This window comes from Numenius arquata, chromosome 18 (genome assembly GCF_964106895.1).
Source record: "Numenius arquata chromosome 18, bNumArq3.hap1.1, whole genome shotgun sequence".
NCBI classification, from domain to species: Eukaryota; Metazoa; Chordata; class Aves; order Charadriiformes; family Scolopacidae; genus Numenius; species Numenius arquata.
In genome coordinates, this window is record NC_133593.1 from 7,999,036 (window position 1) to 8,010,450 (window position 11,415).

Below are 11,415 nucleotides of genomic sequence, written 5' to 3' on the forward strand. Positions count from 1 at the left end.
AGCAAATTTGGTCCTTGACAGAGTAGACTTGGGTCAGACAGAAGTGCTGCATGTTCACCTGGACCTGTCTGGCAGCCTCATACATGTTAACATGTGGGCATTAGGTGCTTTGAAATATTGTATTAGCAATTAAGAACATGTCTGCATGTGTGCTTGGGTGGAGAGGACTGGTTTATTCATCTCCACATGTATCTTCATGTTGTTTGTTCTGCCACATATTACTGAGCATGGCTCATTTTGGCAACAACCAAAATCTCTTTATTCTGTAGCTCACTTGAGGCAGCTGGTGGGGTGGGGAGCAAACCGGCACACTACGGTTAATTGTCTCCAGCCTGGAGACAGCCACGGAAGAAATGAGCAGTTTACAGCTCTCTTGTATTCAAAGCATGCCAGAATACACTACAGAAATATGGAAGGACATAGTCCCTTCCATGAAGGGCTCATAAACTAAAGGACAAATAAATAGAAAGATAGCATAGCAAAATCAATACCACCTACAGCAACATAAAACTATTTCTAGCAGCTTCAACCTAATCTCTCAAAGACATTGCAGGTTTGGGGGAAGGGTTCGTGAACATTGCACTCCTCCTGGATGAAAACACAGAGTGGAAAGTGGGTAGAATTATTTGATTTTCCTTGTAAGTGAAAAGCGTAATGTTACAGATACAATGGGGAAAATAATTCATTATGCTGTGGCTCAGTAATGAAGGCATTGATCATGCCATGTTCAACTTCATGTGTATTTCTTTCTTTATCTCTTGCTTCAAAGAGAGGAGAAAGCAGAGGTGAAAATCCAAGGATTTTTATATGATAAATTCTGCATCCTAGTTCTGTCAGAAAATCAGAAATTAAATTTAAAAACACCAAATGTTTTTTAGATGATGGGCAGGGTAAGACAGCATTAACAGTCAGCTCCACCGTGACTGGGGCCAGTTAGTACTTGCTACTTCCATAGCTAAAATCAATGATAAAATGCCCCCTGACACTTGAGGGGGGAAGGAGAAGGCTCTCAGCTCCCATAAACATCCGTGTCTTGGGTGTACTGGGAAGCAACCAGGGCAGATCCCTGTCTGTTCCTGTGTCATGAATCAAAGCATTTTCTATTACACTGTTCCTTATAGACCAATGTATGTATCGGTCACAAAACACTCCCTGCTTAACAGTAAAGTCACACTTCTACCTATGTATCTTTGCTAGTTGGAAGCAGCTTGACATACAGCTCTCTTTCTTTTTCTTTACTTCTTGGAGTCCAACAGGATTTGAAATCAGGATGCAGGTAAAAAAAATAAATGATGGAAGCGTTAGTCATGGGAGTGCTCAGGGGAGGCACAGCCAGGAGCAGGATGGGGCGAGCACAGCTCGGGCAGAGCACCCAGGGAGCCCCAGCTTTCCAGGGCCAGACAGTGCCGGCGGTTCCAAAGGCTGTGCAAGAGCACCCCCGTGAGCCCAGCGCCGCCGTGAGAGCTGGCACGGAGGGTGGGCGAGCTGCTCTGTCACACTGACTACTGCTTTCAGTAACATCTGGATAGACACCGATGGGGTAAATTGACATTTTCATGCTCAGTCTGTTAGGATTTCAAGTCCAAAATGAATCCCATTTGTCTTCAGGACCTCTGAGCAAATTGGAAGTTTGTGAACTAGAATGAGTGGATACAGGAAAGTGATTCTTGGGAATCATAATCTGACCCTTGTGGCATTCCTCGTTCTCCCATCCTCTAAGCAAATGGAAACTGCCAGACCTTTCTGCTGCAGCTTATTTGCCCATATTTGGGCCAGCCCAGCTGCAATCTCTGGGCCATGGAAAAGGGGACCAAGGCATGGCTCCTCTCCCCAGCCTTGTACAAGATGGGAAGGAGCAGCCTCCGTGCAGTGATCTTTGTTCCTTCACTCCCCTGGAAGCTAACAGGCGGCACTTAATTGTTTTAGATGTTTTTCATACTAATTTATTCTTCTAAACCCTGTATTTCTTATAAAAGCTCTCTTGCTCCTTTTGTTCCACATCTACTTCCCTTGGTGCAGTATGGGTGATTCCAGAGCACTGCTGTCCCGACCTCTGTATGACTTCAAGAGCTTTCATTTTCTTTGCTCTTTGTTTATGAGATTTAGCGCAATACAAATGTTATTTCAATAATTCATCAAAGGCACTTAAAGAAGGGTAATTAAGAATGATAGTTACTTTGGAAGGCCTCAAAAGAAAAACGTAATGTCTGCAAGTATGGTATATAATGGAAAATCCAGGAATATGAGTGATCTGTGAAATCATCTGTAGACTCTGGCCTTCACATTTTTAATGGGATTGATGAATAGTTTTTCTGTAAGATCTCAACTACTATTACTGCAGAATGCCTTTCTGCTGCCCAGTCCCACCAGCCCCTCAAGTGTCCAGAATATTTGGTTCTGATGTAAAGATATTTATGATTTTCAATAAGAAGCTTTCCTATTTTCCATTGACCTTTATTTTTTAGGTATGTTGCAGAGGTATGAAAGGGGCACAGGAGCAATGCCGTGTGGGTTGCTTTCTGAGTAGGTGAGAAAGTAGGCATCTAGAGGAAAAGATGCGTCCAGTCTTGAAGCTGGAGATTACCTGTCAGGATGACAATTTACATTTAGGAGGCAGCTGGAAGAAACCCAGAATGATGGACTGGAGTGTTCAGTTTAGGGCTTGATTCATATTTTGCACAAGAAAAGTAAAAGATTTTATTTAAATAGACTGTCCCTATCTTATTTTCTGTTTCTTCTACTAGCAAAGCAACACCTTTGCTCCCGTTACCCACAGCTCAGCAGAGTGAGGAAGCTGTCCCCAAAGGCATTCCAGACTTTCCTTGAGTTAGTTGCTTCTGAGTTCACTGGCAACGAGGATGAAGCTATTGATAACTTGGTGGAATTTCTGACCACAAGCGTAGAACGAAGTGGCACGGAGTGTTTGCGAAGCTTAACGAGGAGGAAATGGCTGCACAACATCCAGCAAGCAGCGGAGACCAGTGGAGTGAGCGTGGAGGCGGTTTACAAAGCAGTGTTTAAGGCCCTCTCCCAGGTACGGAGCCCAGGGAGCACAAAAATCATTTGTGTTGGGATTCTGACACTGACTTCAAACCTCGATGCATTTGAGTGGAACTCACAGATGGCATGGGAAGCTGGTCTGAGGCCGGTCTTGTGCCTTTCTGCACTTAGGTGGTGCTCGGGAGAGCCCATGGTTACGCACAGAGTCACAGGTCAGATCTGCAATACAAGAATTCTTGACCGTGCTCTGCCATTCCAGAATGCATCTCATGGATACTTACGTCTCACTTTTGAAGGACTTACTCAGATCAAATCTGGAAATCCATCGTTCTAGTTTTCTAGTTCTGAAATGAAACATGCCAGACTCATTTTGGGACAAAGATGATTGATTTCTATTGGAAATAGTTTCATTTTTAACTTGCAGCTGCAACTTTAGATGTCTGTCCTCACCCTTAAAGCCCCCTCAAAGCAAAACTTCTCTCGTGGTAGCTGAAGTGTTCTTACAACATTGTCTAGATTTGTAATAGCAACTCTGGCACTTGTTTGTCTGATTGTTCCAAAGGAGTCTCCTATCAGAGAAGGAGTTTTGCTTAGGCACAGGTTATAATTTTAGGGATTATTTTTATATGAACTGCTCCCCATTAGCAGCAGGAAAAAAGAAACCCGTTTTCCTTGCCAATCAAAATACCAAGTGTTTTGGCTTGTAGCAGAGCGTACCGGTCAGACGTGATCACAGCACAGACGCATGTCATGCAGTTGGTGCATGACATACAAAACCAGTGACCCGGAACAGCATCTCAGCAAAAATGAGACAAGTGCTAAGTACATGAAATAAGTGTAATGGCCAGTGGCTAATGTACATAATGTAATGGGAAACATTTGGTTGCTAGGATGCAGAAGCCCATGGGGATAACAAGAAGATCAGTGCATATATTGCCCTTTTGGAAGAGAACCAGCTCTCACCAGAGCGGGGACAGATTCTCCTACGCTATGTGGCATGTACTGCAGATGATGCTCCATATGTTCTAAACAAGATACTTTACAGAGACATGAAAGGAGTAAGGTAAGAAAAGATGTAAATAACTGTTCCTTTTTCTCAAAAATATTTGGAATGTAGGGGTACCAGGCAGTGTTTGGGGCGCACTGGAAACAGAGGTTGATAGAGTACTCCAGAGAGGAAATCTCCTTAGGGACTGTTGTGGAATGATTGATTATCGTATACATGCCCTGATACTTTGCATGGTCTGCTTAGAACTGCTCTGTTCGGGATTTCACTCCTTTCCTTGGGGAGATTAGCTCACAGTCTAATAAATCTCATCCTTCAGCAAAAATCTATTATATCGGGCCTACATTTTCTTCTTTAAAAATTAATTCCCTTACACCAGTTTACATCCACAGGATATTTTTGAGAACAATGCCTTTCCTTCCCTAGTGTTTACACTATAAACAGCTTTCATGCCTCTTTACTTCTTGTTCCCAGAAGCTAGACATATTTGTCTCTTTCTTTAAATATTGCTTCTTCTAACCTATTAAACGTAGCTGCTGCTCGCTTCTGCATTCCCTTGCATTACATTCATTTGTTGATGTTTTTAAATTGTCCTGAGGATGAAAAGTGCCTTATTTACTACCACTGTTTTGGGATGCAAGTGGTAAATGTGGTATTTCTGGGTGTGGTCAGAGTACAGAGCTAACACCTTCCTTCTCTGATGCCCAAAAGCTGGGAGAGATCAAAGCTGTAGTATTTATTGCTTTGCTAAAGGTTTTCTGCTATTCTGAACAAACTTCTGCATAAGTTCATTGTTCAGCTTCACAGCTGTTGAAGAAGGAAAGCCAATCCATGTTCCAAGAGTTCAGCTCCATGGAAATATCCACTTCTGGAACTATGACCGCCCAGTGGAGGAGAGAAAAGGTTCACTCCTGGTACTGCCATTGCACGATGCGCGCTGGAGAGTCTTTGGCATTCTAGGAGTTGACACTCTTCGGGACCAGTGTGAGAAAACCATCTTTCTGACCCATGAGATCAGTTTCTATCAGGTGGGCACCATCAGGAAGCAGTTTGTTACACCACTCTTCAAAAACCTGTGTAGGGGCCGCCTGAATTTTACATTTTTGTTCTAAGTAAACATAAGATGTACAACTAAGACAAGAACTGTGGGCCCCTTTTTACAGTATATGGTGAAAGTGGTGTGAACAGAACACCTTATCAATATCGTACTGATTAGCATGTTATCTGTAATTGATTACCAGGTATCACTTAATAATTTATTTAAGCTTCTCCTGACTGGTAAATTAATTGCACTTTTGTGCAAAGCCCAAAGATAGTAGTTTTTATTTCCTGAAGCTCTGCACCTCGTATTTGTGTATGTTCCATAAAGTGACATGAAACCTTACTTTTTACATGGTGGACTAATTATAAGCAACAGCAGTTCGGATTTCTTTGGGATGCTCTTCAGTCGGCCTCATTGTGGCTGCACCGTCTGGGCAGCAGGGAGCGCAGTACGCCAGCATTACCAGTCAATTCGGCTCTCTCCATTGAACAACAAATTCCTCTAGTTTAGGACTTCGCTGTGACCTGGGTACGCTGGAGTTTTAGAGCATTATTTGATAAGGGACATTTCACAGTCACTTTTCAGCTTTACAAGTTCTGATTAACGTAACTTGTTACAACCATTTTGCTGCATGAACATTTCCCCAGCTTTTTTTCCCCAAATTATATAGAATTGTCTAGCTCATTTGGAGGATTCTGCTTTCTCAGGGAGTTTCTCATGCCTTCAGCAAAGCCTACCACCATATCCACACACTGAAAAGTGTTCTGCAAATGACTGTTACTGCTCTGGACTGGTTGTATCCCAGGGTACCCAGCATCCACACTGTTACTACGTACCTGGTGGAGCCTGGAAAAGACAAGGTATGCAGATTACTGGAGAATTACAGAATGTATGGAGATTCTGCACATGTCAAAACTATGCTATTTTATAGGGAAGAAAAAAAAAAAAAAAAGAAGAATGTTCTAGCTAATGTATTAGCTCTTTATTCTGAACAAATATCAGCAGCCAAGACATAAATAGAGCTCAGGAAGTGGCTGCTACCAATTAGCCAGCCTGTAAAGGCAGCCCCCCCTCCCTGGAGATCATATTCCAGTTGTTCAGCAGGCACTGGGGCCCTGGGAAGCTTGTCAATTCACGTACAAGTGAGTTAAGGAGATGAAAAGGGTATGCAATATTTAGGACTGATCCTGTGTCATCACAAAGTCTGCATGACATCTGCTGTAGCCATAATTCAGCTGCTTCCTCTGATAAGCGTGGTTTATGTTGGCAGCTTTCTGTTGTCATTCCAGGCTCTGCACTGCTCCCTTGTTAGCTGCCTGATAGCCAGGTCATTTGCTCCCCTCTGTGCTTTTCACATGTCAAGGCACACTGACACAAACATGGCACGAGAAAGAGGACTGGGAAAAAGAAGAGGAACCTCTTCTTGGCCTGTGGATGTTCTTCAGTGTGGAGCCTGGGGGTGGGTTAAATAGTCTGGTTGAGGGAGGTCCAGGGCACATTCTTCGTGCATCTTGAGCAATACACCCTGGGAATAAAACCAAGTATTGTTGGGAAGTGACTTTAAACCATCCCATTGCACTTGAATGTACACAGGAGTTTCCTTTAAGAAATAGTTTCGTCCCTTTCTAAGCTTGAAAATGGCTGTTCCTTTCTTGGGTGCAGCTAAACCTCCCTCTTCTCTCTTGCAGACATGCGACTATGCTCTTCGCAAGATGATTACTACAGATAATACAGGACAAAAAGAAATTCATAACTCTCCTGAGCTTCTCCTCAGAAAAGAAAACCTCTTAAGGTAGGCTCCAGCACCTGCAACCGAATGAGTCACCTCTGGTCCTAGACTCTAGTTGGCATCAGGCTTGATCCATGTTACACAAAGCCCACGGTAATGTAACCCTGCAAGAGGGTCTGTCTGTAGCTGTCTTGCTATCAAGGCTTCTTGTGCATATGTGATACTGAGTTATGAAGGGGTGAGGAGTATTTTCTCTTTGAGTTTAGACCTGCAAAAACTTAACTTCCAACTTAATGCTTACCAGCTGAGCTGCCAAGCAAGTTCTATGTCCGTTGTGAAAGGTTTGCAGGATTAGAGCCTACAATGAACTATTTTGCTCTTTAGAATAATGTCTTTTTTCCTGGCCATTAGTCTCATTTCCTTCAACTATCTGTTTCCTTCCACTGCCAAGATCCTCACAGACTTGTCCTTTAAGCACATCACCCTTGTCAAAGTTGGTTGAACAGCCATTTGGTGTTCCAGCAGATGTTTTTACTTTTTATAAAACTCTATAGAACAAATGTCACCACAGTTATAAACAGGAAACTGTCTTTAAAGCGAGGTTTGTTAAATTCTTATGATTTTCAGCAATCGCCTTGGCTAAGCAATATTGTGTTCCACAATGCCACTTTCTCCTTTTTGTATATGGCTTGAATCATACTTAAAGCTGTGCATATTTCAGTTCAAGGAAATAAACAATGATTTAGTAAGGTAATACCTTTGTTTTAACAAGAGATCAACAGCATCTTACTAAAATATGCTAAAAAATTACCAAAAGAAACGAGAATGCTAAAGCTTGTTACATTTTCCTCTCTTTACTCTCATTTCAGAGATTACCTGTTCAAATGTGCAGACAGTTCAGCGGTCATTCACACTTCTGTCTGCAGGGAATACCACATTACGGTACCTCTCCGTGACCTCTCAGGACGAGTTTTTGGGATATTTGATATCAGCATCGGACACCACCAGAAATTACCACCTCATGAACACAAAGACCTGCAGAAAATGCTGAAGATGGCCCAAGCTGCCTGCTCTGAGATACTGAAGATGTCTTCAGAGGAAACAGAACCAACTGATGTACTGGGTATTGTGCATACAGAGCCAAAATAGATTTTTTAGGGGTGAATCTCAGTAAAACCACATCTAAAATATAATTCCTACAAGTATGGAAAGACAGATACAAACCTTTGGTACATGTAGACTACTCCTGAGCAAACCTAAGTTAAACAGAATGTTTAGATTTTGGCTCTAGTTCGCAGGATTTTTTGTGCCCAAGTCCCACTGAAATCAAAGGTGTGAAGCAAGGTACTTTGTTGCCTTCAGAGATCTAGCATGTCCTCCTCAGACCTGCCCCAACTAAGATCAAAAGAATTTGAATGTCACAGTTCCAGAATTACCTGCATGCCTGAATTCTTCATGGACCTCTGCTTGCCCCTGAGGCAAGTTTTGTCTCCTCCTCAAGCACATACCCATTTTTAGAAGTTTCATAGGATACTTGGGCTGTATACAAACCAATCAGTCAAGGAGACAAAGAGTTAATCATAAGGAGGGCAAAGCCTTTCAGTCAATAAGTCTTGAGTAGCAGATGTTTCTGAGAAACTTCTTGAAAAGTTTGCTTTTGATTTCAGAGGCAGAACATGTGGCAAATACAAGACATGCAGGGATTCTGTTCCATCGGTTCATGCTGCAGGACCTGCGCGAGTGTGTCCAGAAACTTGATGCTGAGAGCTTTTCTGAAATAAAGAGCTATGTAGAACCTCCAGCTCTGGTACATAACCTAGTTAAGGTTGTGCTGTTGCTTCTCCATCCAAACTGGAAGGGCTCAGAGGAGACTGAGAACTGGAGTCAGTGTAAACTGGTGAGGCTTCAAAATGTTGAGACTTTGTTCTCTCTTCTTCTTCTCCCAAGAAGGTATGGTGGAATTTGCCAAGGGAATTGGCAGTGGAATAATTCCTTACTTACACATTTCCTATATGCTTGACTTTGTCATCTTTAATTCTGTAACCCCACTCCTAAGTTCTTCACCCCCACCTGACTCTTTTTGTTCTCTCCATTGCAGAAACTTGATGACAATTTGATTCAGGAGATTTATTGCTTCGATCCAACTGCTGCATCTGTGCAAGTTCAAGCAGAGCTGCTGCTGGGCTGCATCACAGGTAAATATCGTCAACTAATTGTGAGATTACCAGACACGGCTCAGTAATGAAACAGTGTCAGAGGCAACCTTCAGCTGAGTGCTTTTAAGGTCCTTACTTCAGAAATTAACTTTGAATCACAACACATTAAACAACAGATAAGGGTTCCTAAATATCTGCAGTCTTTTCTCGTCAATAAAAGTCATCCTGTTAAATTTAGAATCAAATTTCACTGCCTTAAGGAAAAGGGAGCAGATCAGCTTTGAAACCTACCAGAACAAGTGAGCTCATTGTAAACCCCCAGATGAACTTATTAAGAATGCTGGTTCTTTTGGCAAGTAATATGTAAAGACATATTAAGAATGATGGTTCTTTTGGCAAGTAATATGTAAAGACATATTAAGAATGATGGTTCTTTTGGCAAGTAAATCTTCCTCAGACCTCCCTGCCCTGCCCGAGGGACTGACCCAGCTCCAAACAGCAACACGGCTGTGGGCGGACAGTGTGAGCCCTCCTCTTTGTAAACACCATCTGCCAGGTACTTAATACACTCACTGGCCACATACGGGAGTGGGTTTCAGTCTGTCTTTCCCTCCTTTAATGAATGTGGGCTTTTTTGGTGCCAGAGCAGTCAAGAGGTTATTATTATTTGCAATATCTCTGAAAAATAAATTACTCGTTCTTGATGAGATCTCTCCCTTGATGATCTAATGCCAGTCTGAGAGGTCTGTTAAAAATCAAATGTGGACAAGACTTGTTAATTTAGCTGGGGATATTTATCAACATACCCTGCCTGCTGATCAACACTGAACACTTAACGTCACAGTTCCTTTTCATGTGTTCTCATATATATGAAACTAATTCAGTAGAAAGAACGAAGCAGGCTTAGAGCATCCAATCTTCCTCCAGTTAGGGATACAGATGTAACTAGAAAGAATATAGCTTTGGTAAATTGTTGGTGCGCTACAAAAGGTTGGTTTCACAGCGTGGAACTTACTCTCAGGGAGTAGTGTCAGAGCAGTGGTGTGAACAGAGGTATAATTCACAATTATAGGAATTCCTTTAAAATGAACATCACATAATGCCCACATGTTCCATGTAAGTGTGCTGTAATATAGAACAGAGCACAAAACAACCTACATTATTGACAGAGGAGCCTTTAATGGTATGATTCTGTGGTGACCTTTAATAGCATTTAGTAAAAGAGCTTTGAAGGATAATTACTCTTAAATCAAATCTGAGCTTGGGAAAAAAAGCACTTTTCTCTTTACATTTTTAATTATCAAATGTTTAGCGTTACAGTATAGCAGAGCACTTTGTACAACAGGGGACCTGCCACAATACAAAGGAAACTATAACTCCTGTGCTCGACCGTTCACTGTCACGATAATACTGTCTGCTTTTCAAAGCATCACCATTTTCCAGGGTGGAATTACTGGACTTGGGGAGGACTCCACTGCTGGGATGATCTTCTCTGCTCAGTCTGGCGGCAACACGGGTCACAGGTTGGACTTGGCTTTGGGAGTTCCCTTTCTTCTCTGTTTCAGGGGAGCACGGAGCGGAGACGAGACGTCAGGGCTGGGGGCCAACCCGGCTCCTGGGCCACTGGGTGCACTCCTGCCTGGCGCTAGCCCAGGGCACGAGCAGCTCACACGGTAAAAAAGCTCCCATTTAGCCCCTTTTGGAGTCCAGTTCTAGTTTGCCTCCAGTTAAATCTCTTAATTGTTCATCTAACCTTTGTGATTCTGGTATCTGACAGCTTTTATTAAATTAACTGTTGCTTTTTTCTTCTTTATGCATAGCTACTAAGTATTTATTGTTAAAATGGTAAGATGTCTGTTAGGGATTATTTAGAAAAAAACAATAAAAACATTAAAGGAAACAATTTCACTGGTTTATCTACCAGACTTTAAAAGCCTGAGTAAAGGTGTATTTTTTTTCAATTAATCCCGATGAGAGAAAGAGAGGCAGGGATGAGTTTATGACCACCAACCTACAACGCTCGCCAATGATGCAGCAAGAATTTTCAAGACTCAAGTCTCCTTAAATTACTTTTTAGGAATAATTTTAACTTAAGGTTGTTCATCAGCATTTTGTCAAGTTTTTCTTAACATGTTGCGGAAAAGCTCCACGCTTTTAATATAACAAATAAAGCTCTCTTATTGGGATACAGCTTGAGATTACAGCCAACTGCACCGTCGGCAGTAAGATTTCATCTTTCCAATAACGTTTCTGTTGGCGGAATCACATTTTTAATAACATTTTGGGAAATTAAACTCCTCTTTCTTTCTTTAGTCACCAACAAGCGACGTCTCCAGGTAGGTGACGGCTGGCGGGGGCAGGGTGGCTTCTCACCCCCTTCCCCTGGCAACCGGCGGCCGCGGGCACCGCGCCTTGCCCGCCGCCGGGCCCAGGCGGGGCCTCGGCTCGGCTCCTTTCGATTCGGCTCGGCTCCTTTCGGTTT

General features: G+C 42.6%; 1 protein-coding gene across 1 annotated transcript in view; it reads left to right on the plus strand.

Moving 5' to 3' along the window:
* Positions 1-10,862, plus strand: part of EFCAB5 (EF-hand calcium binding domain 5) — a 43,233-nt gene extending 32,371 nt beyond the window's left edge. The window contains exons 15-23 of the mRNA XM_074160509.1: positions 2,745-3,034; positions 3,891-4,063; positions 4,806-5,034; positions 5,756-5,908; positions 6,737-6,840; positions 7,647-7,900; positions 8,445-8,674; positions 8,876-8,972; positions 10,499-10,862. Coding sequence (XP_074016610.1) covers positions 2,745-3,034; positions 3,891-4,063; positions 4,806-5,034; positions 5,756-5,908; positions 6,737-6,840; positions 7,647-7,900; positions 8,445-8,674; positions 8,876-8,972; positions 10,499-10,626 — 1,658 coding nt within the window. The 3' untranslated portion in view covers positions 10,627-10,862. The remainder of the gene's footprint in view (positions 1-2,744; positions 3,035-3,890; positions 4,064-4,805; positions 5,035-5,755; positions 5,909-6,736; positions 6,841-7,646; positions 7,901-8,444; positions 8,675-8,875; positions 8,973-10,498) is intronic.
* The last annotated feature ends 553 nt before the right edge of the window (positions 10,863-11,415 follow it).